General features: G+C 43.8%; 1 protein-coding gene across 5 annotated transcripts in view; it reads left to right on the top strand.

Annotated features, from left to right (window-relative positions):
• Window positions 1-17,836, top strand: part of neur (E3 ubiquitin-protein ligase neur) — a 71,324-nt gene extending 53,488 nt beyond the window's left edge. For 4 of the 5 annotated variants that reach the window (XM_026814989.1, XM_018027396.2, XM_018027394.2 and 1 more), the window contains exons 2-4: window positions 9,465-9,631; window positions 11,490-12,058; window positions 12,198-17,836. In XM_026814989.1, coding sequence (XP_026670790.1) covers window positions 9,465-9,631; window positions 11,490-12,058; window positions 12,198-13,311 — 1,850 coding nt within the window. In that variant the 3' untranslated portion in view covers window positions 13,312-17,836. Of the gene's footprint in view, window positions 1-8,125; window positions 9,057-9,464; window positions 9,632-11,489; window positions 12,059-12,197 lie in introns of those variants that run through there. The other variant, XM_018027395.2, reaches the window with a different exon arrangement.
• Window positions 17,837-17,839: the final 3 nt, after the last annotated feature.

Below are 17,839 nucleotides of genomic sequence, written 5' to 3'. Positions count from 1 at the left end.
TGGCAATTAGATTTGTATGCTTTTTGGAGCAGCTCTCCTGCTGAGGCTTAAAACACATACATAGCTTTATGGTTTATCTGTGTATTACCCCATGTGTCGCTCACCATGTGAACAGCACGTTTATAAATATGCATCGTGTCATATGGAAATCATTACACGATGTGAATTTAATTTTTATTGACTATTATCGTTATTTAACTATGTACAATTTTATTTAAATATGATTCACATAGATTTTCTACATAGAATTTAGATACATTTGATAGGATTAAATATTTAATATAACAAATCTGGAATTTGCATTACAAAAGCACGTGGAGCTACTTTTATTACAATAACATTTACGATCACTTGCACAGCTGCTACGTCCGCGTTCAATTCAATTTACCATTCTTTCATTGACTAGAATAGAGAACGGAGTCAGTCTTTTCTTAGCCGGTTTGTAAGTCGACTAAAGCCATTGTACGGTGAATCACTTGCATCGCCGTTCTCCCATGAGAAATTTTTATACGATCGACAGCACGGTTTTCATTAAACGATTTTCAAGCCGATGTATCCGTTGGTGTCGGTGAAATTAGCGCACAAGGCACGACCGTTTACAGCAACAGGCGAGACACGCGTTCCTTTTCGTCGCGCGAGGAAGTGGAATTTCATTATTGCGTGAGTCATCGTCCGCGACATGTTATTCATTGTTTGACCACGAGCTTAGGTGACGATTACGTCTATCAACTCTTTCTTAGAATTGTTTTATAACTTCTCATCGATCCATTTTAAAACATATTGCAAATCATACTGACTGATTAATAATAGAAATTCGTTGGAAATATGAAACTCCACGAATTAGCGTAAAATGCGAATAATATGTACATATGTATGTATCAATTAATCAGAGGCGAATGGGAGCTAATTAGATAGTTTGCAACTTAATTAGTTCGTTGAACGCTCGTACGATTGAAATATTCATTTTCTATGATACTCGTGCGTGAAGAGCACATTTTTCACGATACGTGAGCACAGCATACGCATCAAAAGATCTCATTAGATGAGATGGTTTATTACGCCCAAGGAAAGCGTTTCTCGCAAAAAAATTGCGCACCGTAACATTTAATTTAGTTAACGAGATAATGAATCTGATTCATCAATGACCTCAAGTCTTCTCATGTTTTTTCTGATAAGGAATAAACGATAATAGAAGATAATCAAAGATAATGTATTATTGCGCCAGACTGATAGTTGTTAGATACCTGTTGATAGAAATCGTAATCCCAATTCTAGAATTAATAATACGTTACGTAAATGATGATACCTAATCAAATGAATTTATAACGGATATAAACAGCTTCAAAATTTCTATAGAAATATCCAGTAACGTAAATCCTTTGAACCAATGCTTCAATAAACTGATCCGATATCTAAAACCGAAACATAGTTTACCGATCAGTAGCCACCCCTTGGCAAAAGCTGTTCGCAACCCCTTTGGAGTCTCTATACCGTCTGTGCCCAGTTAATCTTTCTGTCCGAACGAAAATCCGGTTGTTATTTTCCTTTCGATGAACCGACACCCCCGCAACGTCTCGGCGATCCTCCACGTGCGAAGCACGACAGATGCGAGACGCGGTAGGGTGGCCCACCTCATCGTTTAACTTCGTTAATCCGATTGTTCCTCGGGCAGTGGTGGTGGCCGCGTTAAAAGCGCCGCGATGGGAATACGCACTTGTCGTGCCGGGGCATTTCTCGTGCGGATTCCTAAGGGTCGGAGCTTAGGGTCTCGGGGGCGCAGCTCCCCGAACGCCTCCGCAACATTTGGTCACGAATACAGGGGTGGATACTATAAGAAACGGATGCGGGCTGTTTTACGCACGTTTTAGAAGCCCGAATAATCTCTTTGTCATAAAACCAACGGGAATTTGACTCGTTATGAGCAAAAGTAACGATGCTAATTTGGTTGTTCCACCGGTAATTTTCAGCGCACATTCCAGGTAACATTCCTTCGTACGTGTAACAGTACTGGCTTTATTAAAAACTTATTCTCATCTACTTTTCTTGAAACTAGATAGATTCACAGGTCGTTTGCTTCGTTTCTCAGAAAAGCGCTAATAAAATTAGTCTCAACGTTTCTGCGTAACGGCAAACTACGGGAATTACTTGTGCTAAATAAAGTAATATACGTTTTTAATACATCAAAATGTGATTCCCGTATATCCAGTTTTCTACTTCCGCTGCTCGGGCGATCAGAATCCTCCTCGTGCGCGCAGACCAGTCGGCAATCGAGATGAGGGTTTATCGTTCGCGATTCGAGATTACATTGATCGTAGGTGTACACCGATTTTCCCGGCATTCCTGCGATTCCATCGGGTCGAAGACCCCGCACGCTTCTAATCATCCCGACGTATTTACATTCGCGTGCGCGGATGCTGGGCTTAATATGCCGATTGTTTATGATCACATGCATCACGTGCACGCGATGCTACTTCTTCCTTTCTTCTGTGATCACTCGGACCATGTGTACCTTCAGGCACCACTGACGGGTTCCTTCCAAGGTTTTCTTATAAACGTGTAACTACAGTCTACTTTCTAATTCAGAAAACTTCTTTGTACAAATTGCCCGTTGCGCTTTAGAACGTGTTTGCTTTTGTAATACGTTCTAAGCTGGACGCGGGCGAGTCGTGCGGACGGTCGTTAATAGTAATTTATGCGGACGGATCGTGACCACCCCCGAATCAACGTTGCAAACTCCCTGAAGGGATGAAATCGCTTCCTGCTCCGCGTCAACCTCCTCTGTCCCCGTTCCCGTCCACCGCGCCTCGTACGCGTTATTATTACTGGAACGTGCCGCGAGGCTCGCGCATTGCCACCTTACATAACCCACATAGTCGTCGCACGGGGCACGGAAAGAGGTATCCTCGGGACGGCGAGAAGGGAGCACGGAGCGAGAGAGGTCTGTTGCAAGGCAGAACAGAGAGGAACGTTCACCTTTCGGTGAGTCAGGCAGCGGAACGGCCATAGATCTCGCGGGTGCGCGGCAGATGGAGAGAGACGGAAGGCAAGCAGCTCGTTTCTCTAGCCGAGGACTAAGTAGCTCGGCAAAGATCACGGCGTCGGGCGTGGGAACAAGGCCCCTCCTGGCTCTCTGTGTACGATCCTCTCGACGTACAGCGAACATTACTGGAACTTCCTCGGCGTGGCTTAACAGTACCTGGAGTGGCCGATTCCAGCGGGTAGCGTCGTCCTCCACCGCGTAATCCGGTTGCTCGTTCCTCGATGTTCCAAGCGAACCCACGGGACGAGCATTGCAGCAATGGTTTATAAAAACATCCTCTTAAGAATCTTGAGTGACGAGCGAGACACTCGAGTCAGAAAACAGATCTCTTTCAAGAGTTTCTGTGACACTTCAATAGAAATCTGTTTGGCCTCTAATTAGGACACTCTTATGGGGACGTAATAGGAATCGAAAGATTTTCATCGAGTGGCATTAGGAATCAGTCTTGTTCAGTCCTTATTCAACAATCTATCCCTGTCGCATAAGAACACCGTTTAAAGAGTACTTTTCTTATCACGTCAATTTTCCATTGCGATAAAAAGGGTTCGTCGGACCGTTCGTCAATTGGTCGTAATTTCTCGTCGGCGATTTTCTTTTCACGCGTTAACTCCGAAAATAGAATCGTATTAGGGTAGACGGAGGCGCGAGGGTGCTAGCTCGGTCAAGGCTCCGTTTATTTACATCGTGCAAAGGACATCGCGTTCACATCGTGGAGGCGGCTAGGTATTGTGCTGCCTACGTTGGTGCCCAACTCCCTCGGCAACAAATTACTTTCACTTTGGCATCGGTAATAATGGTACGTCTGCCAGCGTGTAACGTAGTATTCTGGCTCGAAATCGTTCTGCCAGTGTCCGCGTAGTACAAATGAAATGTTTCGGATCGTCAGAAAGTTAGAATTCTCAATGATTTGGGAATCTCACAAAAAATGTATTTCTGTCATCTGATTTATTAAAAAAGTACAATAATATAAATAGAACATCTTTCGATCGATAATTAGAAATCACATTTTATAAATGACTCGAGGCGCAGTCATACGGTAGCGCAGTGATCCTTCGGCAGGATCGCAAAATCCTTTGAGACGCGGTGTACGCGTCAGATGCAAGTATCCACGAGAGGTACACTTCCGTGCAAATGTGTGTCACGAGTTTCCCACGAGATGAACCGGCGAATGGCAACATAGGCGCGGGCATAGACCAATTACCAACGTGCACTCTCATTGACTTGGCGATTTACGCGCGCGATCGATAGATCCCGGCGAAAACGCGTTCACTATTGAAACCGCGACGCCGACAGGTGCGTTGTTCTCCTTATACAATGGATTAAAAAAAATTAGTTGCCGTGGATGTAATGTAATTAACACTCCTTCGCGTATGAAAAGAGTTGTGTTAAACGTGATCGTAATTGTGCTGAGAGATAATTATTTGTGGAGTAACGAAGTGAATGAAAAGTGTTGTCAAGTAGACAAATGGAAATATCGATATCGAGATGTGTTAATGCACGATTCTGAGAACGCTATCGGTATTTATAGACCAGAGGTACATTCCCATAGCAATCGGATTAAAGTATGTCATCCTTTCATCGTTGAAGACTAATTACAGTCTCTTAAATCGACAGATGGCAAAGCATGGCTTTGTTATGCTCACTCGTTTACTTTCACCTGACAGACGTTTTTGCGAACGCTGGGTTAATTCAAAAGCAGGTGACTCCTCCGATCGCTTATCTCTCATATCTTAAACTCATCTCCAATACTACTTAATCATTCTTTATTGGAAATTGTCTATCGACTGTTCTCTGGAATTAGTATTAGTTCACAGAAACAAGTTTGAAACCTTCCATTTCTTAATATCTAGATCTATCTTAATATCTAGATATATCTTCTAAAAATTCTAGTTATTCATTAATCAAGTTTCCCTGGCACTTGCCTGTTCTGATATCTCGAATAAACCCGCGCGTGTCGAGAAGCCAGGCATCGTCGATATTCGTTCGGTTCAACTCGCGCCAACCGGTTCCGGAACGTAGCTCAATTTCATCCAACAGTGAACACGTCGGGGTTAAGAACGGGGAAAAATGGTGGATGCTTTTATTGCAACCCGTCCACGGGAATCGTAATTTGTCAGGGTCACGAAAGAAGCTGCAGGTTTCGAGGCCAAGAAAATCGGGCGCGGGAGGCTGGCCTCGTTGCGGAAGAAACGAGCATGATTACACGTACTTACTATGATCCATAGTGTTCACGGTGGCTCCTTTGCACGGTTTATCGTCGAATAGCCGTGGGTTTATTTTCATGCTTCGTTGGAATCTGTGTCATTCGACGATTCAATCGAATTGCGATTAAAAATCGAAGGAACGATTGAACAGATCTTATGAATAATTTATTTATTACTAACATTGAGTAATAAATATTCTTTTGTTACGTTATGTCAGGGCGCATTCAAAATAATTGATGAGAACGATTAATCTCATAGGCTGATTAAGAAAAGTTCGTACAGCGGTATGCGTGTTAATTGTCCGGGATTGCGGTTTAGAACAAGTTATGGTTTCATACCGCAACATAGCGGTTTTCTTCTATCAGTACTTTAATAAAGAACATGGTTATTCTTCAAGGAAACGTACATTATTCCGTTCAATCAAGCAGTTAGGAAGTAATAACAATAAAAATGATCAGATCAGTGGATACAGAAAAAAGCATCTTTAATACAATAACAGAGTAATTACTCCCCTATTGTGTAACGGAACGATCCAACAAGTTACCACTAATTATCGGACGCAAAGATCTCGTTAGCCAATTAAAAAATAGCCTTTGTCGGACGTCGGTTGGTACGTGATCCTACAAGGGTAACGCAAATCGATCTTCCGTGGGTTCGATATGCGTTACTCTTGTACGATCACGTAGCAACATAGATACATTAAGGCGCTTAGGAGGCGTGTGCGATGCTTATTAACAGTGTTCACGTTCCCGCGTCGATCATCAGGATCGATAGGATCGAGGTGAAGAGGGCAGATTCGCGATGATCGACGACGACCCCGCCGCGATCTTCAAATCGTCTGGCCCCTTGCAATTGATCGACGATCCGTTTCGCGATCGATTCAGGACGCTACTGATTTTGATCGAAGGCAATCGCAGTTTTATTCGATTAGAACTTAACTCACAGATTTTGCCAAGGGATAAATGTTGAGATAAACAAATTGAAAAAATCCTGACTATTAAATAATTAATTCTCGACTTTGAATCACGCGTTCGTTCTTTGCTCCATTGAATTGCTCAAGTGGACAAGCAGGCAAATCGTGAAGCGGTTCCATTCGCGGTAACCACCCGCGCCCACGAGGAAAGAAGGCGACGATTACGCGAGGGGCTAAATGGAATTACGGTTCGTTTCGCGGGACAACGAGCGAGCGGACGAACGAGAACGTCGGCGAGATGCAACGGTACACGTTGCCGTATTCCCACGGTGAATCGCGACGCGAAGCGAAACTGCGCCTAGGAAACCGCGTCGAGGAAACACGCCTCGGCGTGGATAATCGTCCACGTAATCCCGTACGGTTCGAATCCTAGTGCGGTTCCAGCGTGAAATCGACCGATCGTTGAGCGCACCAACTGTCAGGGTCGTCGTGCGCCATCCGCTGGAATTGAATCGTCGCACAGCGGGACACCCGCGGTGGTCGCCGACGACGACGATGATGATGATGACACCGGAGCACCGTCTCGTTCGGTTGAAACTTCTCTGACAAATTGTTCCCTCGTTCAACACGACGCAGCTCTTGATTATGAACAATTAGCTGGCGATGAAATTATTAATTCGATGTAGATAGACAAATAATTAGATCAAATCTCGTTCGCGGGTATCTGCTGTAACTTATTACGAAACTAGAGCTTCGACGTCTCTCTCGAGACTTCCAATTACGACCAATTACCCGCGGAAGCTTCATCCTCGAAACTCTCAATTGCTCTCAATCTCGCTCTCGGAATTTCGCTAAAGCGGTTCAACAAACCGGCGTACTTCATTCACAAAAACTATTAAAAACGAAACGCGAACCTTTTCAATGGTTCTCTTTCGAGAAAAATGTTTCCCAGTTCTCTTTTCTTTTTTTTTACCGAAAAACCGACTCGTTTAAGTTACACGTAAGAGTAATTTCTTAACCGCAGAACAAAAACGCGAAAAGGCGAAGAAATGAGGAGATCATTGAAAGGGTTGCACGCGATCGATCGGCGACGATTACTCGCGCGATTCTCTTTGATTCGTGGAAACGTCGCGCTATGAGGTAACGGTATACATCGAAGAAAAAGAACGCAAGGGTGACGAATGGATTAGAAATTACAATCGCAACGGACTGGTTCTAATAATAAGCACGGCCACCGTAGCTGGACCGTGAGAAAACCGGCGTTCGTTCGGTACGTTATTTTTGCTGGTGATCCATGGATCGTGATCGCCTTGGCTGATCGAGAGACGCGGTTTCGGTTCGTTAGCGGATTTCAATCGCGGCTTGAATTAATACCGGCGCGACTTCTTGCTGTTCCGTGGGATTTTTCTACCGTCACCGGGGACTGATTAAGTCCCATCTATGAGTTATGTCGGTACAGGAAATCAGCTCTTAAAATGGCGAGGTTTAGAAGGTGTCTCAGGACTGTTTTGGAAAACTGGTTTCAAACAGCATTTCTACGAGGCTAGAGAAATTATAATAAATTTGTTTTTAAATGACGTTCTGGCTCGAAAATCACGACACGTTTCAGAGACATTCAGTGACAAAACGAATGATAACAATTTTGGAATGTATGGACGAACCAGAAAGTAGGCAACGTTCGTTTTTGTGTGGGAAAATTTGCTCTCTCGTGTATGACGGAAACAACGGAAGCCCGCAAAAGTCAAGGAGTGGTGGACGCTTCCTGTTGTCGGTGATTGTTAACGGCGCTTTTCGGCGCGCATCCGCCTGCGGAGAAAGCGTATCGTCCGATACTCCTTGCGTCCCGGGTCCGCTTCCGTTGCAGAAGCGTGCGGTTTCCGGTGCGTGGCGCACGTATGATATATCGAACGCGATACACACCGGCTGCTCGGGCTCGGTGCGCATATCGATACTCAGTCAGAACTGAGCTGTCGCTCGTGACGGTCGTGATCCAAGACTGTTTCGTGGCTTTTCGATTTCCATTTCAATTTTTTTTTCAATTGGTTGTAATTATTAGTCAAATTGTGTGACCATTCCTTATTGAGAACTTCTGCTTTTATTGGCAAAGAATGGTTTTTTTTTTTGCAACAATTTATCTTGTGACACTTTCCGTTTATAAATATTAGTGACCTACGTATTTATCTCAGTTGGATACATTTTCTTTTTCTACATGATTGCAAGTGACAGTTAAATACGAGCGAGGAATTAGTTCACGATTAATTGGATTTAAAAAATCGTTTAATAGTTCACGAATGTGCGACATGTGTTGGAAGTCACATGATATCATAGTGATGTGACATTAATTAAAATGTAATTGTGTTATCGCGCAATTAACTCGTATCGTCATAAATTTTTGTTGCTGATTAGTTGCACTATGAACGAAATAGATAAAACGGTATCTCGGATTTCTTAGAATTTTCAGTACTCTTGAACTGTTCGCGATACATTGTTGCTAATCGGTTCTAGACGGTTTTATCTCTTCTTTCTATAATTGTATGCGGACAATGAATTATAGATTAAATAATCAATTGAAAAATTCCTGACGACACAACATTAATAAAATAGAAAAGAATTTTGCTTAACAATTTACGCAGTATAAATAAAATTAAAATAAAGATAAGAATATATAAGCTATAATTGCTAAGAGTCATTAGTGAAAGTCTAAAATTCACGCGGAATCTGGAGAGAACCGATCGAGCTACAGCTTCGTATGGATCATCGGGAATGGCTGCGTTTCCGGTCACCGGGTGGGAATATCCTGAGCGCGGCCTGGGAATATCCTGGCAGAACTCCCGCATTACGGACCGGAGAGTCCGAGTTATGAAATACCGAAGTGGAAACGCTCGAGTTGCCACGAGAGGTGGTTTTGCATTTCAGTTTCTCGATCGAATTCCATCTATCCCCCCCCCCCCTTGCCACCTCCTTCCACGCTTCTCGTTCCCTCGGCTCGCTTTTGTCTCGTACGAAGCGGCTACCACCGACCGAGGAATTTTCCGGTCGCCATATCGCTTTCCTCCGACAAGTTTCCACGGATAGTTCTATATAAATATGTATAGGTAAAAGTCGAAGAGAGTAGTAGGTCAAGTGACTGAAAGGAATTTTCATTGGGAAATCGTGTAATTCGATTTAGATTCTTTGAATATTCATTGACCTATGATCTCTTCTATTCTTTATTGTATTGTTAGTACATTGTTCTCCATTATGAAATTCGAAATCTGATCGAATGAGACAATCGATTAACGTGTGGTATTTCGTATTATTGTTACAGCACCGAGATCATCAAGTGCAGGCACCAACAATCTGCCCCCGTTGACGTTCCACCAAGTTCATGGTGAGAACATCAGACTCCTCAATGGCGGGACCATTGCCAGAAGATACGAAAGCTTCTGCAGGGGTATTACCTTCAGCGCTCGACCTGTCCGAGTCGGAGAAAAGGTAAGATTTCATAAAATTCATGAATCCTAAAAATATTCATTTGTTCAATGAATTTCGAGAATCGTTCGTAATCATAAAGATAAACATTTTCCTGAGGAAGTTCCTAATTCTTAAATTCGTAGAATTCACGGTCGCAGAATCGATAGTAGAAACGCGCAATAATAACCTGTCGAAGCTGATGGAGTTAATTGATTCGAGCCGGAGAGTCGTGTTTCCCCACGGTGGAGAACACCCGTTTTTCCCGCGCGTTTCCTCGTTCCCTATCGGTAAATCGTATACGGCAGGCCTCCGGTTAATTGTGAGAATCGGGTGACTCGTTCCGCTCGACGGCTCCCGTCGTTTGCATTTTATACGCGCCCCGTCTGACGAATCGACGCGACCCTGAAGACCGAGCGTACTTTACGTGGGCTGCCGAACGAAAAAGTCCCGTCCACACTTACGGTTCTCCTCAGCTGATCCGCGTCCGTGGAATGGAAGCGCGTGGCAACGAGCGTGCGTTACTTACGGTTCTCCTTTCATTCTTCGCTCGTCTCCACCGCGAGAAAGATTGGCAAACAGCGTGGGCGAGTCACTCATTTCACTATAAACGCCTTGGAATTTTCGTAGATCTCAACAGCCGATTGCTCGAAACTTTAGAGACTCTCTTTCTTGCATCGTTCGTATAAAATATAAGTTTTTACTCCGAGAAATAATTAGGTCTCATTTTCTCATTGTAATCTATGATTTATGCAGGAATTTTTATTTCACACGTACATTTATTACCGAGCTTTGTTTCGAATTGGAAAGTTGAAGGACGTGATAGACTACGAATTACTCCGAGGTATTTGCGTGGGTACACTGGTCTCAGAGATTGTATCATAATTACTGGAAGAGAAATCAAAATATCGTCTCTAATGTAAATTAAACAATTATTCATTAGTAATTTTAGTTACAACAATCGCTTCCCCGAGCTATTATTGCGTCATACCTCGTGCTAAGAATTTTTAATATTTCCTCTTTCCTGTCTGACTAAGAATTGGCGAACATTCACTTGTCTATATTTACATTACATTAACTTATGTATCTATACTTTTGGAATTCCACTTCATTATACATGGAACTTTTTCCTCAAATTCCTTTTAATCCTGTTTATTCTTTTAATTCTCTGATTGTACCAAACATGACGTAAAGTTTCAAATCGTGGCAAGAACATTTAGTAAATAGTAGAATCCATAGAAGAAAATAATGCGAATTAAGTATTTCGTAACCATTCCCTCCGTTAACTATCGCTCTTGAGATTTTCGTCACGTTCAGCCTCGTGACGTAACGTGGCCGAACTTGGTAGCGAAAAAGGCTCCGTTGTCGACGAAATCGTGCGATCAAAATCTGTGAACTGTAAAACGAAATGTCCAAGAATACGAAAGTAATTTGAGAAGCAAAGAAACTCTTTGAGTAAAACGGACGTAATAAAAAAACTGAATATACTGCAAGCTTTATCTAACGAAAATTCTGGGAGTACGAGGTCAATTCCAGGTATCTACCTGTGGCCTATTAAAAAGATTCCCTTTGATTTAGAACGTTCTGCTGTGATATATAGACTTCCAATAGAATGCTAGTAATTTTCAAAGAAATCTTGGGACATCGAATACTTCCGAACTTAAATTCCAATCGTCTTCCAATGGTCGATAGTTTTAGTTTTAATATAGAATTCTTATAATTGATCAACCGTTTAAACTAGACATTCTTTAACTCACCCAAAAATTGTTTAGCTGAATTCCACATTCACGAAACTAAAGAATTATCAGAATTTAATTCTGATTTAGAATGATATAAACCCAGCAACGACTCAGACTAACAAATCATTTGTTTCTCTTCCCAGGTATGTGTAAAATTCCTCGAGATCTCGGACAACTGGAGCGGCGTGATCCGTTTCGGTTTCACCAGCAACGATCCGATCAATCTACGAAATGGCCTGCCGAGGTACGCGTGTCCAGACCTGACGAACAAACCCGGTTACTGGGCGAAGGCCATGGCCGAAAGGTTCGCCGCGAGGGACTCGGTGCTCTTCTATTACGTCACGTCCGCCGGCGACGTGCACTTCGGCGTGAACGGGGAGGAGAAGGGCGTCTTCTTCAACGGCGTCGAAACGCGAGGCCCGTTGTGGGCGCTGATCGACGTTTACGGGAACAGCACCGCGATCGAGTTCGTCGATCCAAATAGGCAACACTTCAATAACATCAGGAGAGGCGCCGAACACAGCAACGAGGACAATGCGCAGCACAGCAGGCACTCGGCGATGGACGACGCGAGCAACGCGAGCAGAGACGTCGAGAGGATCATCGTGCCGACCATGCAGAACATGGCGATCCATCACGAGCCCGACGTCGAGCTGCCCGGGCTCAGGTTTCAGCCCCCCGGTGTCATCTTCACACCATTACCCTTCCACTCGTGAGTATCCTACCTTTGTTTCACAATCGACGAGATACACTTTGATCGAAAGCGAGATTCAGACGTACCAATTAAACTTATAAATACACATTGCATTTGACGATATTTTAATTCGCTTTTCCGTTTTGCAATTTTACAGAACCCGCGGTAGGAACATACGTTTCAGCAACCAGCAATGCGTGGCGACGCGGATCGACACGGAATTCTGTCACGGATACTCGTTTACAAGTAGACCGCTGGTACTGGGCGAACGGCTGGTTGTACAAATTCTAGCTACGGAGCCGATATACGTCGGCGCCCTGGCGTTAGGTTTGACCTCTTGCGAGCCAGACCGAATCACTGCCGACGATCTGCCGAACGACAGTGACCTCCTATTAGATCGCCCGGAATATTGGGTAGTCTTCAAAGACGTGGCGTCCAATCCTCAACCCGGTGACGAGATAGCCTTCACGGTGACTCACTTCGGGGAAGTTCAAATGAGCGAGAACGGTGGACCACCGAACGTTGTGATGCACGTGGACCAGAGCCTCCAATTGTGGGCGTTCTTCGACGTTTACGGTAGCACGCAACGGATCAGGATACTCACCGAGAAACCGACGTCACCCCCGCGAACCCGTCAGAGCAATCCCTCTCCAGCGAACATGTTGCAACAGCAACAACAGCAGCAACAGCAGCAGCACTGCAATCACAGTAACGCTGCCACTGAACTGTCCAGATTTTCGGAAATGGTACAATTCAAACCGGCCATCGGCGGAGGCACCGTGCTGGTAGTGAATCTCCCGCCTCAGACAAGCTTCGTCACACCGTCCTCATCCACGCCTCAACCCACTTACGCTTCCGCCGGGCACAGAAGTCAACATACGCATTTACCAGCGGTCGCCGCGGCGTCCACGGCATCCACGTCAAATCCGGGGTCCTCGAGACAATCCTCGCCGCCTTTGACGGGCACCATGGCCAGTACGGGATCGTCTACGTACGTGGAACCGGTGAATTACCAGAGTCTCGACGGCACTCTCACCTCGCAAGCGTCCTCTCATCTCCAACAATGGAGCGAGGGCCTTCAACCGACGCCCGGACAGCCGAACGAGTGCTCGGTCTGCTACGAGAGAAGCATCGACAGCGTGTTGTACATGTGCGGTCACATGTGTATGTGCTACTCGTGCGCTATTCAACAGTGGCGCGGGAAAGGTGGCGGCCACTGTCCGCTTTGTCGGGCGACCATCAGGGACGTGATTCGTATCTACAGATCCTGAACAATGGCGCAACCACACCGCAGAAGAAACGGTTCCAGGATCTGATGTCGATTCGCATCGGGTTCGTCTCCTCGGAACAGGCGTAATCACGCCCTCTCCGTTGACTGATGGATCCTCTTGGTGTTCTCGTTCTCAATGAAACTATGCTCAGGATAAAATTAGATCTTCGACAAGGGCTCGACTTTCCTCTGCTTCGGTTTAAATATCGCGGGTCGTTTCGGAGTGCTCGGTACTTCGAAATCTGACGAAGAAGATGAGAGAGTCCAAAGATGCGCAGCGTTCAAGATGTGAAGAGGATCGAACCGATTTAACTACGAGGCGGGAATACAAGGAATTATGTTTACGTGTCGGAGAGAGGAGGGTCCCGGTTCATCGGCAGGTTCTCTGTCCTCGTCAAGTGAGATTCTGTGTCGCTGGACTGTACGTCGATTTCGGACGAGTGACGTAAAGATTCTGTGTTATACGTCTTCGAGATCGGCGCGGGAAACGAGTGAGTGATATCGAATGCAAGGTAAACAAGAAGAAAAGAATGGGACAAGTGGAGGAAAAAAAAACACAAAGAAAGAAAGAGAGTAATATTGATCTTAGATATTTTCACAACCGACTTTATATATAAATATATTATCGCTACCGTTATTATCATACTGCAGCTACTATTCTCAGCCTTTAGTTTGTTATCATTATTTGTACGATTTAGTAATACAGTTCATGATTTTACACGGTAACAGTTATTCTTGTACGAAGCAAAAGTGAGAGAGTGAAAGAGAGACATAGCGAGAAAGGGAGCGAATGAGAATGAGTACACATTATTTTTTATCTTTAAGGACAGGCCAGATCGTCGTCTCGATCGCGATGCGATCGAGAGCGCGTGATTTTTGTTTTTTTTTTTTTTATTTAATGACTAAAAGAAATACGCTCGTGTGATTACGTAGAAAAGCGAATCTTTGTTAAGCAGCGTACACCTACGTAGGTTTAAGTTCACATCGCTTATACACCCTCTCCCGGGTTTCTATTCTTATTTTTTTTTTTTTTTTACTCCTTCGCATTCTAATTTGCTCTCGCAGAGTAGGAACAACCGCGTCTTCGAGCTTCCTCGTTTGTTACTTTTGACAATAAACGCTTGGATACGTGTGCACAACTTAAGGACGTCGTTAGACAAAAGGAAGAAGTGAAACGGTTCGAGCGACCATAACTGTGGCGCGTGTGTAAACCGATTTTTCTATGTAGTACACGTGACGCCGTACATATTACCAAAGAGATAACGCCGTACATACCGATTCCTCCCCCGCTCCGTGTACGTTACCGAAACGTGCTCGCACACACTCCTCCGTACAGCCAGCCTTACAAAACGATTTTTTATACGTTTTAGAACTTAACGTTACCGTTTTCTACCGAGATTTACGCGACCCACAAAATGCTACACGAACAGAAAATGTTAGGCTCGTCCCTGGCAGTTGCAGTACGTAGACCACAATTATGCAAGAGCAACTGATTCATTTCTGATCAAATAATTTTCGCTAAATTCCAAAAGAATGAAATTCACGTCCTGAAGCTTCGTGCGTTTGAAACGAAGGCGATAAAAGCTCAGAGATTGTAATTTATCGCGTAGGATCGGTCCAGCGAGACGCTAAACATATTTTTAACCACAACAGACCTCCGCGTTGTATTCCTAACTTGGTCGAGCGACAAAAGTACAAGCGAAGTTACTATACTACAACTAGATTGCGTAGCGTTTTTAAGGGACGATGTTTAGAGGCTTTTATTCAGTGTTGATGACTAAAATGGAATTATTTGAGAAGCCCGACAGCGCCAGGCAGAAATTCTCCGGCCGCCTCTCGGGTTTCTCATTTTGTTATGAACTAAAAGCGATTTATAGAATCTCGTAGCGTCTCGCCCGACCGCTCCACCGACGATCTAACATTGAAAATTGTTCTGCCGCTGCGAGTCTGTCCGGGGACGAGTTATGACACTGCCTCCACCAGGTTCGCGTTTCTTTTGTTACGCGAACGAGAGAATCGAGCCGGTCGATCGTGGAACGACATCTGAGAGACGATCTCGTTGCAAGGTCGATCGGTTGCGCGAGGGTCACCGATCCTCCCCGCATGTGATCGCCTTATTTTCGTACAGCAGCGAGTCGCGCCGATGTTTCGCTTCTCCATCTCGGTCCTCGGACGCGAATTGAAAAAATGAAGAAACGAATCACGGAATCCTGGCGACGACGAGAGACGAGCTTCCTCGAGGCCGTGCCTTATAGACATTTTACCGAACATCTCGCATCGTCTATCGCTCGCCTATTGAGCTTACTCCTATTATCGATCGACAGAGATCGTCCTGACGGAAAGTTCGTCTCCCGATCGTTCGTCTTTCGGTGATCGACGATCCACGCCTTCGAGTCCTGCTCATTGTTTTAGAGTTGTTTGTGAGATCAAGGGAACGAGTAGAATGATGTGTTTACTTGTCAGAGAAGTCGAATTATCTCCTTGCGCTGCGTTTTCAAGAATCGTTAGACTTAAACATATGAAAAGAAACGCGATTAATTATCTTTAAATCGTAAATGAATCGACTTTTCTTTTAAATACATTGCTTGTATCGCTAAGCCAGTTTCCAAATTCTCTTTAAAATGTTTCGCATATACGATAGATGCGTTGTTAGGCACGATCGACACGATCGTCTATCGAATTTTCTAATTAAAAAACATATCGTGATAGCTCGTTCATTATCTTTCACAACGTGGTATTAAGAAAAATAAAAGCCGAGCACGTCTTCCCCGACAAACAATTTAATCCGTGGGCAGAAATTATTCGTCCGGGGAAGGTTTGCTCGCGTTACGTTAAAAATAAAACAAATTGAGGGGAGACATTCGTTGGAGATACAAAGCAGAGATGATGCGAGAAGGCAAAGAGAGAGAGAGAGAGAGAGGAAAATAAAAAATGATCGGGTTTGCGGTTCCTAGCCGTTCCCGGAGATGCGAGAGCAAAAGGAGAAACAGAGAAAGGAGGGAAAAGAGAGAGACAAATAGAGTGAAAGAGGAAAATTGTCATCGAACAACGGATGCGCAATAAAGCAGTAGTGAAATCTCTAGTCCAGCGAGCGGCAGCTTTAAACTCGCCTGCCAATCCAAAAAAGAAATCATGAGATGATGATGATGATGATGATGATGATGGTGGTAATAATGATGAGTGGACAGTGATGAATATTGAAAGATCGGAAAACGGTCTTTAAAAAAAGAAAGAAAAACGGTCGAGTATGAGAGGTATGAAGAGAGAGGAGCAAGGAAAGAGTGTATGGAAGGTTTCGTAGCGCGCTTGTATTTGTGTATGTGAGTGAACAGAAATTTTATAAAAATATAATGTTTTAAAAATGAAAGAAATTGCTAATTATCGCGCGTGTCCCAAACGCATACATACGCAGGTATATTGTTCGGAAGAAGTCATGCGACGCGCGCAATCGAGAATCTTTTTATTAGGATATTCTCTATTTACAATATACATAGAATTTATAATAGACATTTAATCGCGTCTTCTCGATTTCGACGAGAGGCGTGAACGGCGGTAATCGTCGTTGACTCCGCGTTCAATCCGCTCTTCCTGTTTCGCGTTACTGCCAGAAATTTATGAAAGGGGAGACTAAACTGAAGAAGGTGAAAAGGGATAAATTTAGGAGAATAGTTCCGCGAGCGTGAACGTGAAACTCCATTTTTCAAGAACGAATATAATAGACGAAATATTAATATATGCATATACGTAATATATTTGATTATTATCCTAAAGGATCGAATGCAAAGCCGCTCTCGTTGATGTCACTGGGTCATTGTCGTCGTGTGAACGTTTATTACCGGAGAATTGTATATCGACTTGCCGATCGGATCGGTCGAGTCTTTTACATGTGTCATGATCGTCGTAACTCGTTAATCACATGGACATACGTTTTTTTTTTTAATTCTTTTATATGACAAGCTCAATAAAACAGGGACGCGAGAATAATGGCCGTTTTTTTTTTAACTACGTGAACGCACATTTCGTTTTCATTTTTATATGACAAACTCGATCAGTGAATTAAGATTTCCTTTTTCGATTGTCACGCGAGAATATCGTTCCAGGTCTTCTATATTTTTATCATTCTTTTTATATTATCACTGATATTAATATTATTGTAATTATAGTTATTATTATCATCGTGAGTTTGTTTTGTAACACTCGGCGGAACGTGGATAAAAAAAGGGAAGAATTCAATTTGTTGCGTATTTTCTACGATTAGAGATGTCGGAGTCTTCATATGTCACGGGACCGAGTGTGTTTTCAGTTTCGTCGCGGTTTGAGAAATAGTACTATTGATTAAAAAGCAGAAAAGAAATTGAAAAGGTGTCACCCTGTCCCTCCCCTCGAGAATTGAAAGACGATTCTATGTGCGATAAGAGTTCTCTTTGTAACTGTAAAGCTGCCGATTACGAATTTATACATATGTAATATAATTCGTGTAGCCGCGTGCTGACCCTACACAATAAAAAGCCTGTAATATCTATGAACAG

Source organism: Ceratina calcarata, unplaced genomic scaffold (assembly GCF_001652005.2).
Source record: "Ceratina calcarata isolate Rehan_Ccalc_2016 unplaced genomic scaffold, ASM165200v1 scaffold422.2, whole genome shotgun sequence".
Classification (NCBI taxonomy): domain Eukaryota; kingdom Metazoa; phylum Arthropoda; class Insecta; order Hymenoptera; family Apidae; genus Ceratina; species Ceratina calcarata.
This window is presented reverse-complemented; position numbering and strand designations above follow the sequence as displayed.